Here is a 23832-nt window from a genome sequence, read left to right on the forward strand (position 1 = left end):
AACAACAGGCCCCAACCTTTTTGACACCAGGGACCATTTCGTGGAGGACAGTTTTTCCACAGACTGGGGTGATGGGGATGGTTTCAGGATGAGTCAAGTGCATTACATTTACTGCGCACTTTATTTCTAATCTAATGCTGCTGCTGCTATGATAGGAGGTACTGGTTCTCAGCCTGGAGGTTGGGGATCCCTACTCTAGAGCACTATGTTGCTTGTAGCTGCCATGTTGGGCATTGCAGAACGTTTTAATCACTGCAGAATGTTCTTGTGGACAGTGCTTGTATGGGGGCTCACCAGATCGCTGTTCGCTTCCCTGGTCTGTCTGAATTTACATCTTGCAAAGATTTCATCTGCAAGCGAGTCCTTTAAGGATATTTATCTTTGAAATGGCAAGGCAGAAAGTTGTGATATTAACTCAGAGCTTTTTTGTGGTTCACACTGTATTTTGAGTAATATATGTTTGTGTAGTGAGTTATACCTCATCTTTCAGTTCACTTCCGTTCAGTTGCTCAGTTGTGTCTGACTCTTTGCACCTGATGGACTGCAGCCCGCCAGGCCTCCCTGTCCATCACCAGCTCCTGGAGCTTACTCAGATTCATGTTCATCGAGTCAGTGATGCCATCCAGTCATCTCATCCTCTGTTGTCCCCTTCTCCTGCCTTCAGTCTTTCCCAGCATCAGGGTCTTTTCAGATGAGTCAGTTCTTCACATCAGGAGGCCAGAGTATTGGAGTTTCAGCTTCACCTGGTGGCATTTTCTCTCTTTTACTTCCCTCAAAAAACTCACAGAAAGGCTAGTGCTTTCCTGCATTGAGTGTGTAGAAATCAAATTGAAGAGCTCATATCAATTATTGACTTAAGTAATAGTTATGAATTTTGGTTACTTATATCATATTGAGTGATGTTAGGATGCTTCAAAAGAGAGTTAACACTACAACACATGTTTAATGTACCAAGAATTCACAGTATGGCTCTTTTTTGTTATTATTCCCATTCTCTCATTTAGAGTTTCTCTGATGAATTTAGTAATAATGACAACAAGCTGACTAACCAATTCCTTTTTATTCAGCATGGGCGATTATGCAGTGGAGACCACATTCTAAAGATTGGTGATACAGATCTAGCAGGAATGAGCAGTGAGCAGGTAGCCCAAGTCCTCAGACAGTGTGGAAATAGAGTGAAGTTGATGATTGCAAGAGGTGCCATTGAAGAACCAACAGCACCTACCTCTTTGGGCATCACCCTCTCCTCATCCCCAGCTTCTACGCCAGAAATGCGGGTAAGGATATAAAAACTTAATGGGACAGTGATGTTTATTTAGAAGCTAGATTTATTAATGTTAGTGTATTATTGCTAAAGAATGGAACAAAATTCAAATGTAGTATGTTTCAGCACTAATAATAGTTTTTTGAATAGGAATACTGTCTCACAACTGAAAGATAGATTGCTTAAAATTCTAGATTAATGTTTTGCATTTTTCTCTAAGCAGCACTTTTATGAGGATAAGTGTTTTGAAGTATTAATAAATTTAAATGAATTATATGCTACTAATACTTAAAATGTTTTATTCTATATTTTTCTTATTTAGAAGGTCTTCTGTAAGGTGGGTTGTAAGTTCTAATTCCCTTTCAACAGCTTGCTTCTTAGTGTCTTTTGGAGGGTAAGGTGGATGAATAAAACTTACTAAAACCTTTTAATATTATTGTCTTAAGGTATGTCATTTGTAGTGAGAAGTCGCTATTCTTGACCTAGTTACCTAAGTTTTTTAGACACAAGTTACGCTTTCAGGGTTGTAACAAAAGTTGTATTTGTAGAGCATTCCATCTTTGTTCTTAACTTGATCTGCAAAAAGCTAGAACGTTTCAAAATTATTATAGTGTGATGTTATCTCAAATCGTTAAAGTCACTCAATATCATGGATTAAATATCAACAACATGATTTTATCCAGAAATTTCTTGAATATTTAAGAAGAGAATTATACTCACTTTCTATATGTTTTCTAGCAAATTCTAGTTCCCCATTCCTTTCTTGTAGATCTAAAAGCAGGTTTTTTTTTCCTATTACAGTTTTTTTCTAGATAGTTGCTACAAATTCCTTTTTTATTATTCTAACCTCCTCTACAAGCCCTTTAAAACTTTATTAGAACACTTGAAATTTCCATGATTCTGTTGTTTTTAGGATTGTGTTTGGTTGCTATTTTTTGCAGGGAGAAAAAAGTAAAGAAAGCCTGTTTATGAAAGTATTTAAGTGGCATTCTTTTGTGGTAAACAAAACATTTTATTCAGCAATATATAAATGAATGCAATACCGAAAACCACTTGATGTAATTGAAAGCTTAGAAAAATATCTATTCTGTGCATAGCATCATTTCTGAAGCTTGTGCCCCTTTTAAAACCATTCGATAGTCAAATTGCCACCCTCTAAAATAGCACTTGCATAAGTCTTATTAAAAATAGAAAACACATTTGTTACAATTGAAGCAGATTTCATCCTGTCATTTTCTTGTAATTATCTAAACTTTAAACTTTTGCTAAGTTTGCATAGATAATTATGTGCAATGAAAAAATAAACTTTACTATAAAATTATATCTCATTTAGGTGACTATCAGTGAGATATAGAGTATGCTTAAAGAAAATCAGGAAGCATTACCAGCTAGCCCCATTCTGCCTGTCTAGTCAAACCATAGCCTTCTTTCTTTTGTGATCTTCCTAGAGTACTTTCTGGAATCTGCTGACACCACACCAGTATATAATACCAGCAACTTATTAATGACTTACCGCACTAGTCCATTCATGCTTTTTTCAGGGAGCCCTGCCCTTTAGTCCAGTATATAATAACAAGTCTACATATTAGAGAACGCTTCTTTCAAATATCGTTCCAGGGTGAAGGAAATCAGCATGGAAAGGCATGCTTCCCTTCTAGCTTTTCATATTGAAGTTTAAATTTATAAAGCAAATACAAGGACAGTTTTAATTAATATTTGGCACCTTTCACTGGCTTTCAAAATAACCATCAGTCTATTAATATTTTATCTGGAGGGACAGGTTCACCTTCATGATGTTAGAATCAGCTTCCAAGTTAAGACAGAAATAATGGCATGTCTTGAGCAGGCAGTGTGGCCCTTACATTCTAAGAGGATTTGCATACTGTGCGTCTTTTAAGAGCAGGGGCTCTACGTTTGAATTCTTCCTCTATTAAGATGGTTCACTGTGAGTCCTTGGAAGAGTTTATGTTCCTCAGTTTACCCAGATAAAAACTGACAGTAATTCTACTTGCTTCATAGGCTTCTTCTAAGGAGTAAATTAATTGAGACATAGCAAATGTCTGTTATATAGAAACTGCTCAATGAATGTTAGCTGGGCTTTTTCTTTTTCTTTTTTTTCTTTTTTTGGCTTTTTCTTATTCCTGAGCAAAGTGTTGCTTAGAAAAAGTCAATGACAAAGCTAGATTTGAGCTTGTTAATGTGGATTCAAAGCCTGACTTAACTCTATTATATCCTCTAACTTCTTCAAAAAGGAAGGTAAGCCACTCCTGAAAATAGAATCTGTTAATAAGAAACTAATTTTTTATGATTTTCATAAAAAACCAATAATGTATTTCTCTGAAGAGGGTGTTCAGCTTTACTCCTGACATTGCTTTTGAGTAAAAATGTGATGCTGAGGCCTAGTTGTCAAGATTGAAGGAGTCATTCCTAACTGTAATTCTTTAGCAGAGTTCTCTAAGAACTAATTACATCATACCTTTTCTAAATGAAGAGTGTGGCTTGAGAAAGCTTGTTTTGTTTGTCTGTGTGTTTATTTATATGTGTTTTTTTTTTTTTTTGTGAATTGTATTTCAGGTTGATGCTTCAACTCAGAAAAGTGAAGAAAGTGAGACATTTGATGTAGAGCTCACAAAAAATGTCCAAGGACTAGGAATTACCATTGCTGGATACATTGGAGATAAAAAATTAGGTAGTTTTTAAACATTAATATTTTATTTCTTTTATCTTGGCAATTACCTCTAATGTCTTTGTCTTAGGAAATACTGAATCAACATAATATATTTTCATGTGTCTAATGATATATTTTCATGATAAACTAATGGAAATCTTCCTTTGGAGTAGTACAGGTGATTGTGATATTTTATTTCACATAAACAAAACCATTGTCTTTTTCTGTAGCCAAGGTTTCTACTAGTGATTTTGTTTGTGTGGTTTGTTGGTTTACATCTACTCAGAATTAGGACTTTATTTTTAGGAGAATGGAGGATGGGTATTCTTCGAGGTACTTTGTAAATAGTAAAACAAAACAAATTTGTTTCTAATCTTAGAACCTTCAGGGATCTTTGTTAAGAGCATTACAAAAAGCAGTGCTGTGGAACATGATGGAAGAATCCAAATTGGAGACCAAATTATAGCAGTAAGTAACACATTTAATGACAGCTTTGTTAATTTTCATGGTTGAGCGATCCATTCTCCTGGTTTATACCATTTTGAGAGCTACAGATAGCTCTGTACTAATTTAACCTTACTTTCGTGATTTGAGTTGTCATCAGTATTACTTATTATATTATTAGGTGAAAGTCAGCATTGGATAGAAGGTTTATTGATGTCATTTCTGAAAGTGGGACTCTTTCTTGAATAGCTTCTGATAGATCTGATTTCTGGTTTCAGTGAGTTTGGTACATTAATAATCTTTCTTATATTTTAGCTGCAGATACTCTGAAGATAAAGACCATACATTATAACTTTTAGTGTATTTGAATCTGAATTTGAGTTGTGTGCACTTTTTAATATCAGCAGAATTGACACTATTTTTGTTGGCACCATGACCAAGGCTTCTTTAGCTGTAAGAGTATAAAGAGTAAAAGAAATAGAGCCAGACCCTCTTAGTTAGATCAAGGCAGCATTGTTTTCCTAGTAACATTAGTATGTATGAACATTTAGCTATTCAAGGTAGTGTAAAGAGAATCCAGCTTTCAGTTCTGTGTTCAGTTGTAAACTGACCTACCCTAACTACTTTTCAGAACATGAATCCAAGACACCCCGCATCAAGGGCTTTCTTAAATAAGTTTAAGAAAAGCTTGCTGGGATACAGTTTCTTAGGGATTCACAGTACACATTGAAAAATAAAAAACTGAGTTTTCCAATAAAGAATCTTGTTTAACTCTTTTATTTCAGAGATTCCTAAACTTTTGTAATCATGGGTTCTTTCTTCCCCCAAACATATTAATATTCTCTGTAGTAGATTTGGGGAATACTGATTTATCTTAATATGCACTTGTTTATACTTTAATGAAGTCTTGATTTTCCCCTTGAGATCTTAATAATAGTTAGAAAATAGAATGTTAAGATAGAGGAGTCCTGTTCACTGCGGCATTATTCACAAGAGCTAAGATGAGTAAGTGACCCAGAGTTCCATCTGCAGATAAATGGATAAACATGTGTTACATACATACAGTAGAATATTATTTAATCTTATAAAGAAGAAATTTCTGTTACATCCTACAACATGGATAAACCTCGAGAGCCTTATGCTGAGTGAAATACTGCTACTGCTAAGTCACTTCAGTGTGTCCGACTCTGTGTGACCCCATCCATGACTGAGTGAAATAAGCCAGGCCCAAAAGACAAATACTGTCTGCTCCGACTTAGATGCAGGATCAGAAGTAGTCATGCTTATGGGAACAGAAAGTAGAACAGTTATTGTGAGGGGCAGGGTAGAGGAGGAGATGGGGAACTATTGTTCAATCGGTTTAAAGTTTCAGTTTGCAAGATGAAAATATTCCAGAAACGTATGACAACGTGAATATACGTAACTCTACCGAACTATACACATAAAAATGAGTAAGATGGTAAATTTTATGTTTCTGTGTTTTCTTTCACAACTAAACTAAAAGATAGAGAGATGTCCTTTATCTGTTTGTGCCCTTTGCTTCTACATTGCAACTCCCTGACTTTGCTTGATCTTAGTTCCATAAAACTCTTAACTACACCTGTTCGCCTCTTGAAATCTGCTCCAAAGATCAAGTTGTGCATGTCACATAAGCTGACCATATTTTGTAAAAGAGCTTTCCTGTTGTATCTCTGTTTTAACATACAGTGAAAATTAGCTACTTTTTTTTTTTTATTTTGGAGGAAAAAGAGGAGAGAGTGAATATAATATATACATACTCTAAATCTATATCTGATAAAGAATTAAAAATTGAATACATAGTTAATTGGCCCCTCAGGCTATGTATTTTAATCCAATAGAATGCTTTCTTAAAAATCAGCATTCTTGAGCTAAAACTCAGGAGAACATACAATTTACTCACTTAAAGTATATGATTCAGAAGCTCTTAGTATGTTTATAGTTGTGCTTTCATGATCACAGTCAATTTTTGAACAATTTCATTACCTTTAAAAGAAATCCTGTCCCATTAGCAGTTACTCCCTAGTTCTTAGATCCTCCCTGCCCTGAACAACTACCAACCTACTTTCTGTCTTTTTAGCGTATTCTGGACATTTAATGTAAATAGCATCATTCAATAAGTGATGCTTTGTGATTTGCTTCTTTTGTTTAGCATAATGTTTTCAAGTAGGTTTGGACAAGGTCCATCTATGTGTAGCATCATCAATTCTGAGTTTCTTTTTTTAGTTGAGTAATATTCTATTGTATTAACATACCATATTTTATTTATCCATTTATTAGTTGATGGACGTTTGCGTCGTTTCCACTTTTTGGCTATTATGGACAATGCCACTATAAACATTCATGTATAGATTTTGTGTGGATATAGGTTTTTATTTCTCCTGAGTGTATACTTGGGAGTATAATTGCTGGATCATATACCTCTATATTTAACCATTTAGTGAGAAGCAGGATTCCTTTACCTACAATATTGAGATAAAGAAACTTCCCTTGTATGATTTTTAAAAAAACCAAATGAATTATTTATTTAAAATACATAGTATACTTGGTACATAAGTATGGTTTAATTAATTAAGCAGATATTTATTGAGGGTCTGAAATGCTTACACATGTAAGTCTCACAAAAGCTTCCCTTCAAATTTGTTATTATTTGCATTGATTTATAACTGGGACCTCATATAATTTTGCTTGGACAAGATCAGTGCTAAAGGAGATTGTTGACTCAAAAGTGGAAGCACCTTTTTTCTGAAGTATTGTCTTGCTTTCAATAAAGTCACTGTCTTTGCTCTCATCATTGTTATGACTTTTTATTTTTTAGCAACATTCTCCTACTTCACAGTTAGAAGCACCTTGGTTTTTAAGAAATACCATGCGGTACTTTGATCATGCCGTCTTTTCTTTACATAATGAACTTTATTGCTATTTAGTAGATAAAATCATACACATTTGATTTTTCTTAAACTGCATATTTAAAGAATTGAGTGTAAAATGCCGTCAGTTTGCAGTCTTCTGAGAGATGGGCAGGAAGGTTCTTCACACTAGTTGTTCTTCATGGCTGCTATCTTTCTTTTTTTTTTCAATTTTGTCTTGGCAGCAGCTATTTTGAACTATAATGTTTTTATTTTTTAATTACTGAAGTGAGAGAATTAAGAAATTATTTCCTATTATTTAAGAATGTATTATTTTAAAAAATTAAAGTCTTTTATTATAAGTTTCCCGTTTTTTGAATTATGCTTTCTTAACCCCTAGGGTTTCAGTGTAGGTATTACAGGGGCGGGGAATAGAGAAAATGAGACTTTTGCTTTACTACATAAGAATTATTTATTAAGGGCACTCTTATTTTGTAGACAACCAAACTTGTCATTAGATAAAGTCATATATTCATTTTTTTCAGATTGGTATACAGATATCTTTGATAAAAGCAGTATAGAATTATGTATCTGATTTAAAAAATGTTATACAGGAAATGTATTGTGAAAAGAAAATATGGAAAGGTATCAGATGTTGCCTTTACTATTTTGTGACTTTGTTAATAGTCTCAATTTCCCTCTTTGTATATGTGTATAATTATAGGCTGTGTCGGAGGAGGGCTTGGCCAGCTAGATTGAGTGTACTGAGGAGCTGGCTTTTCCATTTGTTCTAACTAGGATTTCTCCCCTATAATTATTCATAGCAGTATCTACACTGCCCTGCCATCTCCTCAAGATGGCACCCAGACAGTTTACTGTCACTGTACCTCGTTCCAGAGCGCTTTTGTCTCCGCGACAAGTGGGTCTGAAGCAGCCTTTTAGCTGTCTTACTGTGATAATGAGGGACGGGAGCTGGACTGAGCCCTCATTCGGGTTTCAGTGCTTTGTCCCATATGTATGATGTGTGTAATTATGTTGAACAGAAAGTGCCTCCATAAGGCCTGGGGTTGTTATGTTTATGAATCACTTCTTCATTTTATTAATAATAGTACCTCTTGAAATCTGCTATTAAATCAAATATTAATAAAAGTGTCTGAGTAACTTTTCAGTACAAAGCGCCATGCACTGTAATTTTGGAAAAGTAGGTACCATTATTCTCACATTACAGATGAAGATACTGAGAAATTTTGAACCAAAGTCTAGGATTAAAAGTCTGTAATTATTCCATTATAGCAATTTCTTCTGTGCTAGTACCTACCATCTGTGAGATTTGAGTAAGGAATATATTTTTAAATTCAGGTCATCAGGTTTTGGGGGGAAAAAAGGAAACATGTTTTTTCTTTACATAATGAACTTTATTGCTATTTAGTAGATAAAATCATACACATTTGATTTTTCTTAAACTGCATATTTAAAGAATTGAGCTGTAAAAATCTATTGCACATGAAAACTTGCAGCCTAAGTTATGTGCATTTTAAGAATTTTTATGGCACCTCAAAGTTGAGATTTTTGTGAGATTTTTCTCTATTGCTACCCTGAGAATAAATAACATATTTATTTCTTTTAGATTAATTTTTGTCTTTGAGGTCTAAAGAACATTAAATTTGAACATGGCTTAAAAAGCTCTTCTAATAGAAATCACTCTTAATACTTTACGATTTAACATTTCAGAAAGTTTCCATGTATCTGTACTTAGGATTGTATTAGTTTATACCTTTTTATTATTTATTTAGTTTAGAAATATACCTGGTATGTGTAGTTGTATCAGCACATATGGATCTGTCATAATATACTTGCTGCTGCTGCTAAGTCGCTTTAGTCGTGTCCGACTCTGTGTGACCCCATAGACGGCAGCCCACCAGGCTCCCCCGTCCCTGGGATTCTCCAGGCAAGAACACTGGAGTGGGTTGCCATTTCCTTCTCCACCTCTTGTTCATGGAGAGGTATATTGTTTATAGTGGTTTGCTATTATAAACAACTGCGTTGCATACCATTTTGTATGTCTTTTATGAACCAAGACTTAAAACATAAGTTTGCTGTAATAGTACTATTTAGATTTGAATTTTACTTATTACTCAGCACTAAACCTTGTATGCCACATTTTTCTCACTTGGGAGTTTTAAATCTGATTAATCGCTCAGTCAGCTAGTGTTTTTTGAGTAAATATCATAGGAAGAGAATGTGTTGGTAGACTTTCATAAGCTTTTCTCTCTGAGAACCTCTTATGTTGCCTTTGCACACTTGGACATTTTGGCTGGCAATAACATAGACTTCACATAAAGAAGACTTGGGGGGATGGTCTTAAAACAGCCTTTTAAAGCTTGTCTTTAGATGTCTCTCTTATCTTCTATAGGAAAAGGTCTTCCTTTTCCCCTGGAGGAAATCTTGGTCAAGTTACTATTCTCAGAGAGTAAAATGTCCTATGGCCAATCAGGATCACCAGATACAGCTCCAGTTCAGTAATTAAAGATTTCCCATCCTAAATGATATTCTAATTTCAGCCCCCACCCTGGCCTGGCAGCAGCCTACTATGAACTGGTAGAGTTAGAGTGTGCACTCCTAGTCTGTCTTCCATTCCGAGCTTTCCGTTTCCTCCCTCCCCTTCTTGTTGTGCCTGCCGACCCTTACCAGTGTGAAGGGAGAGAGTGAAAGACGGCAGGGCCCTGCATCCCTGACTGGCACTTCTGTAAAATGGTCTTGCTCTGTGAGCCTGGCTCATGCTTAAATGCGACTATCACTCAGGGTTCCTCCTTGGGTTCCTGGGAGACCCTATTAGAGATATTTGACTGAGCGTTCCATGACAGATGGTGGATTTTTCATCTGACTGACTCTTCTTTCCTTTGGCTGCAGTTTCTCAACATCCTGCTCCATAAATTCTCATTTTTGGGCACCATCATTCCCTAGGGATACTCTTGGGTAGGTTTCAAGGTGGCCCCAGCCTGGCTTTCTCGTGTGTGTGTGTGTGAGTGTGTGTGTGTGTATGTGTGTGTGTGTGTGTGTGTGAGAGCCTGGCTTTCTCGTGTATGTGTGTGTGTGTGTGTGTCTTTCTCGTGTGTGTGTGTGTAGGGATACTCTTGGGTAGGTTTCAAGGTGGCCCCAACCTGGCTTTCTCGTGTGTGTGTGTGTGTGTGTGTGTGTGTGTGTGTGTGTCTTTCTCGTGTGTGTGTGTAGGGATACTCTTGGGTAGGTTTCAAGGTGGCCCCAACCTGGCTTTCTCGTGTGTGTGTGTGTGTGTGTGTGTGTGTGTGTGTGTGTGTGTGTGTGTGTGTCTTTCTCGTGTGTGTGTGTAGGGATACTCTTGGGTAGGTTTCAAGGTGGCTCCAGCCCCAGCCTGGCTTTCTCGTGTGTGTGTGTGTGTGTGTGTGTGTGTGTGTGTGTGTGTGTCTGTGTGTGTGTGTGTGTGTGTGTGTGTCTTTCTCGTGTGTGTGTGTAGGGATACTCTTGGGTAGGTTTCAAGGTGGCTCCAGCCCCAGCCTGGCTTTCTCGTGTGTGTGTGTGTGTATGGTCCCCTTCTGATCTGTGCCCAGACAGAGTCAGGCTGTCAAGCAGTTTTCTCTTGGTTCACTGTCAGAGCAGTTAAAGAGCCTCACCCTTAACCTCCTGATAGAGCTAAACACAAGGTACTTACTGCATCCTTCCTTACAACACGTGACACAGCTCTTTTGACTTGTGGTCGTAGGTTGAACATCTAAGTGGGGATTTATGGCGCTCTTCTCTCTAAAAAAGCAAAGCAACCTCCTCTTGAGTCTTTGTTCATCTCTAACAGCCCAGCCCTTTAATGCCCTAAATATGTACAGATTATAATTCCAGACTGCTTAAATTTCTGCTTTGTGGTCTTCTCATAACACACTTTGGTATAAGATTGATGCTATCAGATGCTATGTTATGATACTATAGGATAACATCATAGCATCTCAACCATAATTTCCGTTTTCATATATGTTACACTGAGTATAAAATGTTGGGTTTGTAATTTCTTTCACAAGTTATCTGCTCACTCTGTTTCCTAGAAGCTAATGGACTTTTTTCTTCTGATTTTTGAAATCCAAGAATTTAATCAAGATTTGTCTGGGTGTTAGTTTTGTTTCTAGTTTTTCATATACCCCTGATTTATAGAGTCAGATTTCTTTATCTCCTCATAATTTCTTGGATTATGTTTCCTCAGTTATTCCCTTCTCCCTTTAATTTTTTGTAATTATATTGATTTTCTGTATCAGCCTTAATATGTCTTCAGTCTTATTTCCCTGCTCATTTTTATCTGCCTAGTGTCATCCTCTGAAAACATAGGAAAATTGCGTATTCCTATCTTTCTTTCCATGACTTTGTACAGTATATAAAATGCTGTTGATGCATTTACTGTAATAGTTTTCTTTTTTGGTAGATACTTGTCCTTCTTTGTATGTATTCTCTCCACTTCCATAAATACAATGAGAAATGAATCTCTTTGAAGAGAAGCTTCATAAAATATCTTTCTGTTCCCTGCAGTGACAGTTTCATTGGAAGATATTTGTACTCATGATTCAGGGCACACATTTTCTTTCAGACTGTGGTATTCTATTCCTGTTACCTTTTTCCCCTCAGAGATCTCAGTGAGAACTATGCTTGTGCCAAAGGGGAATGAGATAGATTTTTATACAAACAATTCGGGAATTGCAAAGCAAGAAGGAAGGAGAACGTTTAAATTTACAAGTCAGTTTCACTAATCAATTAATAGATATAGAGGAAACCAGGAAAGCAGGATGAAGAACGTTGCGTGTCTGTACTGACAGATTGTTTTCCCTGTGTGTTGTGGAGTTGGTTGGGATTGTGTGTGGATGCATCTGTGTGCCTAGTGCGACTTCATTGTGTGTATATGAGTCTGTGTGGTGTGTGCTCCCAGCTTGGTGTGACGCCTGGCACTTGATTGGTTTTTGGACTCACCAGTTGGACTCCACATGTACCTTCTGACAGCCTCCTTTTAATGAAAGACAGTTGTTGGATTTTACTGATGTTTCATCCGACAGACCAAACAAATTGTTGCCTCACATGTAGAGATCCACCTGCCCTGCCTTCAATCTGGTCATACTCAGACCATTCCTCATAGAAGTTCCTCCAAGTTACTGGTATAAGGACTTCTTCCTTGGTTTACAGTTTTGTTTTAGTGTTTTCTCTGTTGTTATATTTTAATTAGTCTTTCTAAAAGGGAATCAATAAGGTAGAGGTGGGAGGAAAGAGGAGAGAGTTAGTCACCTATGTTCAAGTTGCCATTTAGCACAAAATTATCCTACAAAACTTAACTTGCAGAGTATCAGAGGTCTCTGATACTGATCATTTCAATCAGAGGTCTCTAGATTTTTTATTGACTATCCCCACTGGTAAAAAAAAAAAAAAAGTCTATTCAGTGATCAATCAATCTATAACCTATTCCTTTCTCCTTCCTTTTTTCTCCTATGTATTTATATATGTTATATGATATATTATGCATCTTGTTTTATATATGTATTATATTTTGTTTTATATACAGAGTTAATATATGAATTATATATATGTGTATATAAAACAAAATGAGATTTAAAGATATATTTAACTATGAATTTTATTACATTCTTCCAGAAACCTCTTCAGTAAAGGTACTTCATCTTGGATACCACTGATAACAGGTCTTATTGTAGTTCCCATTCATTTAGTAAATATTTGAATGCCTACTGTGGTCAGCACTGTGCTCAGAAAAGCGTGATACTTACATAGCCATTTTACAGCTATTTCACAATTCAAAAGGTGTGTCAGTGACTTTGAATTTCAGCATTAATTTTATTGTACTACTTTTTCAACTTTCCAAATTTTTCCTTTGAAAATTTTATGTATTTTAAAAATTAAGATGTTATAACCTGCATTTATTTATTCAGAAATATAATTTGCTTCACCAGTAAATCTTTGCCATATGAGCCAGTTTCCCATTTGTGAATATCTACTGTGAAAACAGCACTGGTCTTGTTGTGTTTGTGTGTGTGTGTGGCTGCATGGCTTGTGGGTTGTGTTCTCCGCCCAGAGGTGCCTGAACCTGGGCCATCAGCAGTGAGAACACAGGGTTCTAACCACTGGACCGCCAGGGAATTCCCAGCATTTTGTTTTGCTGACACACAGAACCTGTCCTCTTGGAGAATGCAGTCATAGACCAAATAATGCTGGAAAACATAAAATTAAATTTCTGATAAGTGCCGTGAAGGTGAATTGGTAAAGGGGGCTTTAACTATAGTCAGGGGCATCAGTAGCTTAATTGTGGAAATAACTATTGAACTAAGCAGTTACGGGCTTTTTCTAAGTGAATAGATTAGAAGCAGTGTGGGCTGGAGAGGGCTGTCCAGAGAGTCTAGACCGAGGGAACTGGATTTGCAAAGACCTCACGACTGAAAGGAGTGCTGCAAGTCAGAGAAATGGAAACGATCCTCTGGAGCTGGAGCGCAGAGAAATAGGATGCTGCAGGATGAGGTCAGTGATGCAAGGTGGAGTTGACACAGGCCATTCTAAACCACATTGAGAATTTGGAGCACATCTTAAGGATTGTTCCTGTAAGGCAGGGTGGGGTGATAGGATCATATCTGTAGTTTGCGAAGATCACTGGGGCACCCTCAAGTGTTTTATCATTTGTGAACATGAAAAAGGAAAAATATTTTTTGAAGAGGCAAAGATATAAAAAGGAAGGTAGTTTCATCATCTTTCTTTGGAATTTGTCAGCACTCCCAATGATCACTTTCTTCACTATCTTCTATACCTCTGTGTCCTACTTAGGATTGGTTTCCAAGCTTGACTGTGTTTTAGGATCTCTTGAGAAATATAGAAGAATATTTTAAGAGATACAGAATCCTGGGCCTCACCCGAAGACCAGCTGGCTTATAATTTCTAGAAGTGAGACTTTAATTTATATTAAAACAAATGAAATACTCATGCGTGATTCCAGTGCATCTGAGCTAGTACTGGTCCACGAACAGGTGTCAGCCCACTCCCTAACTAGGGGAGTACTCATTCCTAATTCTGTTCTCACTGAGCAGCAGTAACTGTGTGTTTCATGGAATGGTATATTTTTATTTTTACCGTGTCTTGTTCTAACCGTAGGTAGATGGCACAAACCTTCAGGGCTTTACCAATCAACAAGCAGTGGAGGTATTGCGCCACACGGGACAGACTGTGCATCTGACGCTAATGAGAAGAGGGACCAAGCAGGATGCTGAACCAGCGTCACGGGAGGACGTCACAAAAGAGGTGGCTTTGTCTCCTGTTACTGCAAATGTTAGCAAAGGTGAGGACACGTGAGTCTGATTTTTCAGTTAGACTCATATCAGTTTTTTTCTAATTCTAAAATCATTTAAAGAGCAACTTAGTTGTAACTATTCATTATAAACCAAGTAAAAAGGGATTTTAATACAATGGGGATTAACTGCAAACAGAGATTTGTCCATTAACTGTAGAAACAACTTCTGAATGAAGCAGATTTCTGTCCTGTTTTCTCAGTCACCACTTCTCATTTGGAATCATGTAGTCATTTGCCTTTCTGTTGTTGCCTTACTTTTGGATGTCGTTGATACATTTTCTCTTTAGGGGGAAGTTTGTTCTTCCTGTGAGCCCTGTAATGTTTCTAAATTGTCCAGCCTTTTCTTGAAGGAATCAGCTTTAATTCAGTGTTTAGGCTTGACTAGCTCAGTTGGTAGACCATGAGACCCTTATTTCCACATTTAGAAATGTCTTTCATAAGTGTTTGTACATGAACATCTCTGAAAATTACCAAATTCCCACGTAGCTTCCTGATGTAAGCATTTATTCGTAGAAGTCAGGCTGTTGGTTTGAAAGTGTGTTTCATTTCTCAAACTGTTGACCATTTATACCACACACTACTAATTGCAGACCAGGAAACAGGGAGGCAAATCCAAGGGGAATTTTATCACTTCTTTGTTCCATTAGCAGGAGAACTTTCCTGTAAGTACCAGTGATTGTTGAAAACTTTATATACAAAAAGTTAGCTCTCATCTAGGTGTTCAAATAAAGTGGAGTTTGAAAAAGTCAAGTTGCTCGATTATATTATAGGCCTAAGTGCTAAAATCTTCTTCTCTTTAAGATACTTATCAAGAAGATGAAGATTCTTTATCTCTGAGGAGAAACACCAGCATATTACCAATTGAAGAAGAAGGTAAACACATGGAACCAGGTTATTATGATAATTATTACTTTTTTTTTTTAGAAAAATGACTTTTACAAATGTGGTTCAACCTCTGTGGATATATTATAAATTATTAGAAAAATAACTTTCAAAAAAGACTGTTAAATCCTTGTTCATAGATGTGATTAATTGCTCTAGTTGATTAAAATTGTTTATTTATAACTGGCAGATTTTCTTGCTGAGTCAGTCTTCTCTTCTTCATTTTTTTAAAACCAGAACCTTTAGAAATCATCTGTTACATACACGGTTGATTTTCAGTCCCCTTATTTCTTAAGATAGAGCCAATATGTCTCTTATTGAACAAGCAACAGTAAAGTGTTAAAGCATTTAAAAAATAAACATAAAAAATGAATCTTTAAAGCTTAAACTCTCAAATGAAAGTATGCCTATTTTGGGGGCTTTTTCCTCCAAATTTTTTTAAAATTCTAAATTTTGAAAGGAGTTATACAGAGAAATTATTAAGCCTTTCTGAGATTTCTGTCTCTATACACCTAGAATTCATCACACTGCTTAAAGAAATTTTAAGGCAGCATTGTTATACATAATTATGTCAACATGTTGCTGCCGTCTTTCTAGACTGGATGGTCCATGCTTCCTTGACCTGTCATATTGCTTTAGGTGTTTGACAAACTAAATCCACTGAACAAAGCCCAAGACAGATGTCTTTATGAGAATTCTGCCCTTCACTAAAATAGTTATACTGAAGCACTGCAGTTCGTTAAAACATTAGCTCCTTCATTGTTAAGTATTTTTCTTGCTGAAAATTGTGGTTTAACTTTTTTGTTTTAAGTGAATATCTGTGTTCACAGTGATATCCCAAGAGTGAGATATATAGGATTCTCAGGTGTTAATCACAGTCTGCGATTTTTACACTAGGAAGTGTAGGAATTATTTAGGATAAAGTGAATACAGCAAGTGCTTTGTTGTTCAGTCACTCTGTGATGTCCGACTCTTTGTGACCCCATAGACTGTAGCATGTCAGGTTTCCCTGTCCTTCACGATCTCTCGTAGTTTGCTCAAGCTCATGCTCATTGAGTTGATGATGCCATCCAACCATCTCATCCTCTGTCGCCTCTTTATCTTCCTGCCCCCAATCTTTCCCAGCATCAGGATCTTTTCCAATGAGTTGGCTCTTGTGCATCAGGTGGCCAAAGTATTGGAGCTTCAGCATCAGTCCTTCCAATGAGTATTCAGGGTTAATTTCCTTTAGGATTGACTGGTTGCTGTCCAAGCTACTCTCAAGAGTCTTGTCTAGCACCACAGTTTCTGGAAAAGGATTAAAACTGTTTCAAAGCATAAAACTTGAGATAGTAGATGGAGTGAGGGTAGTGGATGGTCTTAAAGGCCCAACCATCTGTTTTACTTTGGTGATGTGCATTGCGAGTGAGAGGGTCTAGACTTTGGGTCAGGAGTCCCACAATCTTTTTAAAATAAAGGAAAAAAAAAATCTATAAATGATTCTAATGCATCTACTCAAGTGCTGGTCCTCAGACAAGGAATAAGATACCGTTGCCTCTTCCACATAAATTTGACTCATTGTGTGAGCCTGGGCAAGTCATTTGACTTCTCAGTAACATCAGAAGTTTGAACTTTAGGGTTTTTTAAATATGTCTGGAATCTCATCTTGGGGCGTTTGGGAAAGGGGGGAACATGGAGGGTTTTTGTAACTGTAGATTGGTTGAATGAATATAAATCTTTTATTATTAGCTTACAGATTCCCTACTTTCTTTATTCAGAATCTCCCCCTCCTTGAACGCTGCTCACTGCTCACTTGTGTAACCACTGCAGAATCAGAGAAATGGGATATGGGAGGAGGCGGTACCAAACTGACCCTCCTGTTTTTAACTCTTATCAGGTTGAAACATTTCCTATAATCTGTGTTCACTCCTGCACTTTTATCCTCTCAGCATTGAATACGCATTTGAAGAGAAAACACTCATTTTGGGGGGCTAGTCTCCAGATTTTTAAGGAAATACATAGTTTACTGTTTCTAGTTTCTCAAAGTTTCTCTGAATATTATTAATTTAAAGCATAAAAAACCTGTAATAGGCCTGGAGTGAAAGCCCATTCATTCCACTAACAAGGAGGCAGTTAATGAGATATCTGAATTTTAGACTACTCTTTAAATTTGAGAATTGAATGCTAAAAGTGATGTTTAAAATCTAATTTAGGGAGTAGTGCCTTGTAAAGATTTTTTTAAAAGACAACCATTATGAGTAAGAAATATGATGGCATGAAAATCCTTGAATATTACTTGAAAATTATCCTCAACCAGTTTATTTTGTTTTAAATCGGTATTTGCATAATGGTTTTGTGAATTTCTTCACAAAATAGATTTCACTTTCCTTTTTTTTTTTACCAATTAGTACAATTCCTATTATAAGGTTTTAATTTAATGTACATTTTCCATTTGTTTCTTCTTTTTTATTTATATTTTCTCATTGTACAGAGTACGAGGAGTTGCATATATTATTTGTTAATTTCTTTTGTTTGTTTTTTCTGAGTCATAGCATGTTCCCTTCTGTACTCTGTAGAACCAAATGAAAGAGATTAACATAGAAGGCAGTATAGCTTTTTAATAGTCACTAGAGGATCATCAAGTGAATCCTAGAGCTACTTGGAGTCCTCATTCTTTTAAATAAAAGCTGTATAATATATGGATACTTTAATTGAAATATAGTTAAGAACTAAAAGATATCTCTTAAAAGAGGATAGTCTTGGAATATACAGTTCTAAACTGAATTATTAAAGTGTTTATAGAAATAAGAGTAAATCATGTATTAGGACAAGAGCCAAACTTCTTATTGTCATGTCAGTTCTTCCTCAGTTCTTGTCTCATTTCAACAAAAAATTGGTATGATGGACTGAAGAGTTTAAAACAACAGACAGTTATATCTCAGTTCAGCTCAAGCAAACAGATCTTTTATCAGACAGACACTCAGAAGACATGGGAGCAGGTTGACCCCAAAGGAGTTATCATCCTCCTCCTGATTCCTCTTGGCTTCCCCCTTTTATTACTTTCTGTCTCCTCCTCTTGGTTATGCCCGGTGCAAAATGCAAAATAGGGCTCATGCTCACCAGCAGTCAGTGAAAGTGAATGCAAATGGGCATCCCCTCAAAGCCTATTGACAATTGCAAGTTATGTAACAGCAGGCTATGTTGTTTATGCCTTCCCATAGTTCAGTCTTTTGTCAGATATATATGTGTGTGTGTGTGTGTGTGTCTGTGTGTGTGTGTAGAGTATTTATGAACCCTTAATGGGCTTCTTCCTAGCTACCTAAGGTTACCTGGAGAAGCCCCCGTGGTTAGTGTGCCTTGGACGCATGTGCAAGAGTTGGAAAAATCTCTGTGGTTATTTTGTAGCATATTCGTGAGCTCCCCCCGGGTGTGTCTAGGATGGGGTTTAGAGATCAGCATGCATCCTTTTCAGCCAGGCAGCCCGTCATTGCTCATGCCTGACTTCCTACCTAACAGTATGGCAGACAGGTTCTCGTCGCTGTGTCCCCGGCACAGAAGACAGACACGGAGGTTTGTGTGGTGCGTCACTAATTGTGTCCTCTCTCCCGTTAGTGTCAGCTGACAGAGAGGAAGCAGAAGATGCTCAACAGCAGGAGGCTGCCCTGCTGGCCAAGTGGCAGAGGATGATGGGGATTAACTATGAGATAGTGGTACGTTGGCTTCCCCTCCCTAACTTCCCAACTTGTAAACTGTATTTGAGCAGGGAGTTTCTGACAGTAATAAAGATGACTGTGGTAAATAGTCAAAGATGACTATTGTAAATAGTCCTAGAGAAGTTGCAAACACCAGGGTTTTTTTCAAAGACCTAAATGTGCTGATTCAGATATTAAAAAATTCAAGTTGGAGAAAGTTGGATAGTAAGTAGCCAAGGTGCTAAAGTACATGGAATGGGAGTTTTAGAACTTATAATTCATCACTGTTTCTCATAGTAGTATATATTATATGGGTAAAAGGAAGAGTTTTTCAGATTCTCATTCCTGGGATTTATGGAAAGAATCAGAATAGAATGACAGAATTTACTTGAAAATAAAACAAAAATCATCATGACCTAGTACAGAATTGTAAAAAGAACTTTTCCCTATTTTATCATTTTTGATGATAAAGAATCTTTATCATTCTTATGCTCTTACTCTTCTTGAGGGTTTTTAGTCTGCATGCTTTTTTCATTTTACTTAGGCCATAGTGAACATTTTATGTTTATTTAACAACTTGCATACCTAGAGTAGCAGTTGTGATCTGCTGTTCTAAAACGTGTTTTAATGAAGTGGACATTGATTGTGAATCTTTAGGTATATACCAGCAAATTTCAGGAATTTCAAAAGGAACAATAAAATACTTGGTTAGGTAAAAATTTTCATATTGCTTATGATATTCAAGTAACTCTAGATTAAAGATGATAAAACACAATAGATAATTATATATAATATTAATAAAAATAACATTCACTGAGTACTTTGTGTCAAGCAGTATTCTCAGTGTGTCTTTTAATCCTCATTACAAAGTTGTTTTTTTAAACACTCAGTTTGTGTCAGATAAGATTTGAGTAAGTACAGCTGTGACCACCATTTTAAATTGAGTCAAGAAAGAAGACAAGCAAGTCCAGCTTAACTGTGGTTAGTTTAGCATGAAACGAGCGTTGGGAGGCTCCTTTGTGGGTGGGGTTAACGTGGCTGGCATGCATAACGGAGGCTGCGCTCCTTTGGGTCACACTTGAGCAGTAAGTGCACGCTTTCACTAGCCACTCCTCACAGAGGTCAGAACGGAGACTGTGGACTCTTAACTGCCCTTTGCCTACGTGTTATTTTGGTGGCACTTCCAGTAGTGTATCAAGGGTGAAAATTTATTATAAGTCAGAATGGACTAAGCTATTTATAGGCCCTTATCAAACACAGGTGAATATGACATGTCTGGATTTACAGTTCCTTCCTATGTACTTACGCAGCATGAATGAAGCTATAGGAGCAGTGGGGTAGTAGAGAGAAGGATTGATGGATGTTGTAAGTGGGGACATGGACGGCTGCATGGAGGAAGTGATACCTAAATAAGGAATTGAAGGATTTTGTCAAGAATAGATTTAAAACTCAAATAATGCAGCTTCCAGTATTAACTCTGCGCTCATTATCATTAAGATTTGAAAAAGATCTTTTATAATTAAACAGTATTTTTCTCAGTCTCTCTATCATTCAGTTCCCTTAACTATAAAGGGGATAAAGCAGATCATCTTTAGTATACTTTCTGATTTTAATATTATAGTGACTGGACTGTCTGTAAAAATAGTGATTTCCTAATGTTCTTCGTTATTTAGAGTAACAGTCAGAAATAAAAAGTTTACTCTCCTGTTTTAAGCTTTGATTCACTTTTAAAGACAAGTGTTGTCCCCTTGATACAGTTTACGGTCCAGAGCCTGGGCCGTGGGTTCAGACTGCTGAAGTTCCAAGTGCTTTTGCTAGCTGTGTGACTCTATTGAAACTGATCTCTCAGAACCTCATTTTTATAAGTTTGGAAGCAGGGATAGGCATTGTACCTATTTATGAAAAGTAAGTGAGATAGTTTGCGTGATGGGATTAGCATAGTCCTGGCACATGGAAGGTGGTAAGGGTGTGTCTTTCTGAGTGTGGTTTGAGCTCAGGCTTCTGATTTTATCAGTGGTCCTCTGACTACCCTCCATCTGGTATCGGCATCTTAGATAGCACAGAGTGTCTTGGAAGCTTGCACCTGGCTGCTTCCTCTTGGTTTGTGTTGGTTCAGGAAACTAATAGACATCAATGCTCTTTCCAAGGCAAAACGCTAAAGGTTTGCAGCTTTAAATTAAGGTTTTTGAAGTTTTTGTGAGAAATTTGACCTTCTGGGGGGTGAACATAAAATACATATACAGAAAAAGAAAAAAATGAAAGAATATTAAAAATTGTGATGATATTTCTCCTTTCAGGTGGCTCATGTGAGCAAGTTCAGCGAGAACAGTGGGTTGGGAATAAGTCTGGAAGCAACAGTAGGTCATCATTTTATTCGATCTGTCCTCCCGGAAGGTCCTGTTGGACACAGTGGGAAGCTTTTCAGTGGAGATGAGCTGTTGGAAGTAAGCAAGCTATTCCATCTTTCCCTTCGTAAATAAAATTCTGAAAAGGCTGTGGGAGGCTTAATGTGGTGAACAATTAAGTTCTTATTTTAAGTTCCTCCTCCAAAGGGTACTTGAGAGAGACACACAAGTAAAACTTTACCCAGAGCAGAAATTTCCAGTCTGTATGTACGTTGATCCTCAGACCTAATTCCATGCATGGTTTTTGTTTGTTTTAGGTCCAGAGAATATAAAAACTGTCTTTACATTTTTTTAAACATTCAATTTTTAGAATAGGTAATATATTCATGTTTCATAATCACATATAAGACAAAGATATACTGCAGTGAGTAGTGTTTTTTCTGTCCCAGCACTTCATTAGGTGTAGCTGCTTATTATTGGTTCTATTAAATCTTTCAGATATCTTTAATGAATATGTAAGAAAATTTGAAATTATTAATTTATCCCACTTTTTAAATGTATTAGTATATAATAAAATACATTCCATTTTTTATCTGGAAGTTTTTCATTTAATGGTGATATATCATTTTAAAACAAGCTTTATTCTTTGGGAACAATTTTGTTAATTCTCCCTTTCCAAACTGTTACACAGGCATATTGGTGAAAGCTAGTGATCTTTCTGTGAGTACTTTAGAAGGTCCAATTCCAATAAGACTGTAGTGTTGCATGTGAATTATTTTAGGTAACACTACTACAGATCCAGCCATAGTTCTGAGCATAGTGCAGCTATGATCATCCCTTGAGTACAGTTTATATGAATGTAATAAAGTATTGCTTTGATAGGAGTGGTCCTGTTAGGAGGTGTTCTTTCTTGGCCAACTTTTCTTTTTGCACAGGTGAATGGCATAACCCTGCTCGGGGAGAATCACCAGGATGTGGTGGCTGTTTTGAAAGAGCTGCCTGTGGAGGTGACAATGGTGTGCTGCCGTCGCACCGTGCCACCTGCCGCCCCGTCGGGGCTGGAGAGCCTGGACTTATGTGACATCGAGCTAACAGAAAAGGTATCAGACATGCAGATGTAGGAGACTGATCTGAATGTAGAATGGGAAGGCTATATGGCATTTAACAATTTTTAAGCCTTTTTTTTTCTTACTTGGTGCTGATTTCCTCACAAATCCTGTGGCATATAGGATAGACTTAGGAGTCAGACAGACCTAGGTTTGAATCAGGCTTGACCCTTACTCTCTCTGTGACCATGGGCAAGTCACTTCATCTTTCTGAATCTCACTCTTCTTGAGGTAAAATATTAGTCTTTAGGTATTATTGCAAAATAGGTGCTTGAATAATTTATTCACAGGATGCCTGTGAAATGGACACTTGCCCCATTAACAGGAGATTGAAATATGAAAGTAGTGAGTATATAGTACATATCTAGTCAGATACTTTTGTATAACCTCCCCAGCTCAGTGATTGTCATGTGGATGATAAGAATAGGGGAAAATAAGAAACATAATGCCAAATTCTGTAGAAATCAGTCTAGCACCATACATGTCCAGATATATTTTATGTGGTATAAATGGGATTATTACAATAAAGCAGGTGGACGGATTTGCATCCATGGTTCTACTGTGCAATAATTGTTAAAAAAACAAAGATAACATTTAAAGTAGCATTTCATCATCAAAAACATTTTTCCTATCTAGTGTTTTCAAGAGATATACAAAACTGAATTAATCTAGATTCACTGTAATATATTTGACTAAAAGAAGCTAATGTTTGAACCCCTATTTTTGTGCCAAGTGCTTTTTAAATATTACCTTACTTTATCCACAAAAATTCTTTGAGATGGGTAACTGTGAAGCCCAGGTTAAGAATGCAGCTCAAGGCAACAGAGATAAAAGAAAATTAATAGAGGAAGTCTTCAAGCCAAGGCCAATGTGTCTTCAGATATCGTCTTGGCACTATGCATGTTAATTTATTAATGAAATAATCCCGTGCACAACTCACAGGATTTTAGAACCCTTGTCTGCTGAGTATGCAGAACTTATACATACAGCCATTACCTCTTGAATTGTTCTAATTTATCATAAGCATTCTTTTTCTTTAATATCAAAAATAACTTTACATTTCTTTTTCTAACAACAGATGTGATTCAGACGCTGATGAAAAAGGTGAAAATCACACAGAATTATGCTGCTAAGATAGAATCACTATATATTTTTATGGAAGCTCTTTGAACCATACATTTTAAGTGCCTATTACAAGTTAGGCTATTTCTAAGTTGATATTTTAATTCATAAAGGT

At 36.6% G+C, this 23832-nt stretch overlaps 1 protein-coding gene across 4 annotated transcripts in view; it reads left to right on the top strand.

Annotated features, from left to right (window-relative positions):
* The window catches only part of MPDZ (multiple PDZ domain crumbs cell polarity complex component), a 171593-nt gene that overhangs the window by 61000 nt on the left and 86761 nt on the right, over positions 1 to 23832 (top strand). For all 4 annotated transcript variants that reach the window (XM_065908320.1, XM_065908319.1, XM_065908318.1 and 1 more), the window contains 8 exons: positions 1068 to 1277; positions 3839 to 3953; positions 4312 to 4400; positions 14396 to 14579; positions 15393 to 15482; positions 19065 to 19162; positions 21442 to 21588; positions 22425 to 22589. In XM_065908320.1, coding sequence (XP_065764392.1) covers positions 1068 to 1277; positions 3839 to 3953; positions 4312 to 4400; positions 14396 to 14579; positions 15393 to 15482; positions 19065 to 19162; positions 21442 to 21588; positions 22425 to 22589 — 1098 coding nt within the window. The remainder of the gene's footprint in view (positions 1 to 1067; positions 1278 to 3838; positions 3954 to 4311; positions 4401 to 14395; positions 14580 to 15392; positions 15483 to 19064; positions 19163 to 21441; positions 21589 to 22424; positions 22590 to 23832) is intronic.

Source organism: Muntiacus reevesi, chromosome 17 (genome assembly GCF_963930625.1).
Source record: "Muntiacus reevesi chromosome 17, mMunRee1.1, whole genome shotgun sequence".
NCBI lineage: Eukaryota > Metazoa > Chordata > Mammalia > Artiodactyla > Cervidae > Muntiacus > Muntiacus reevesi.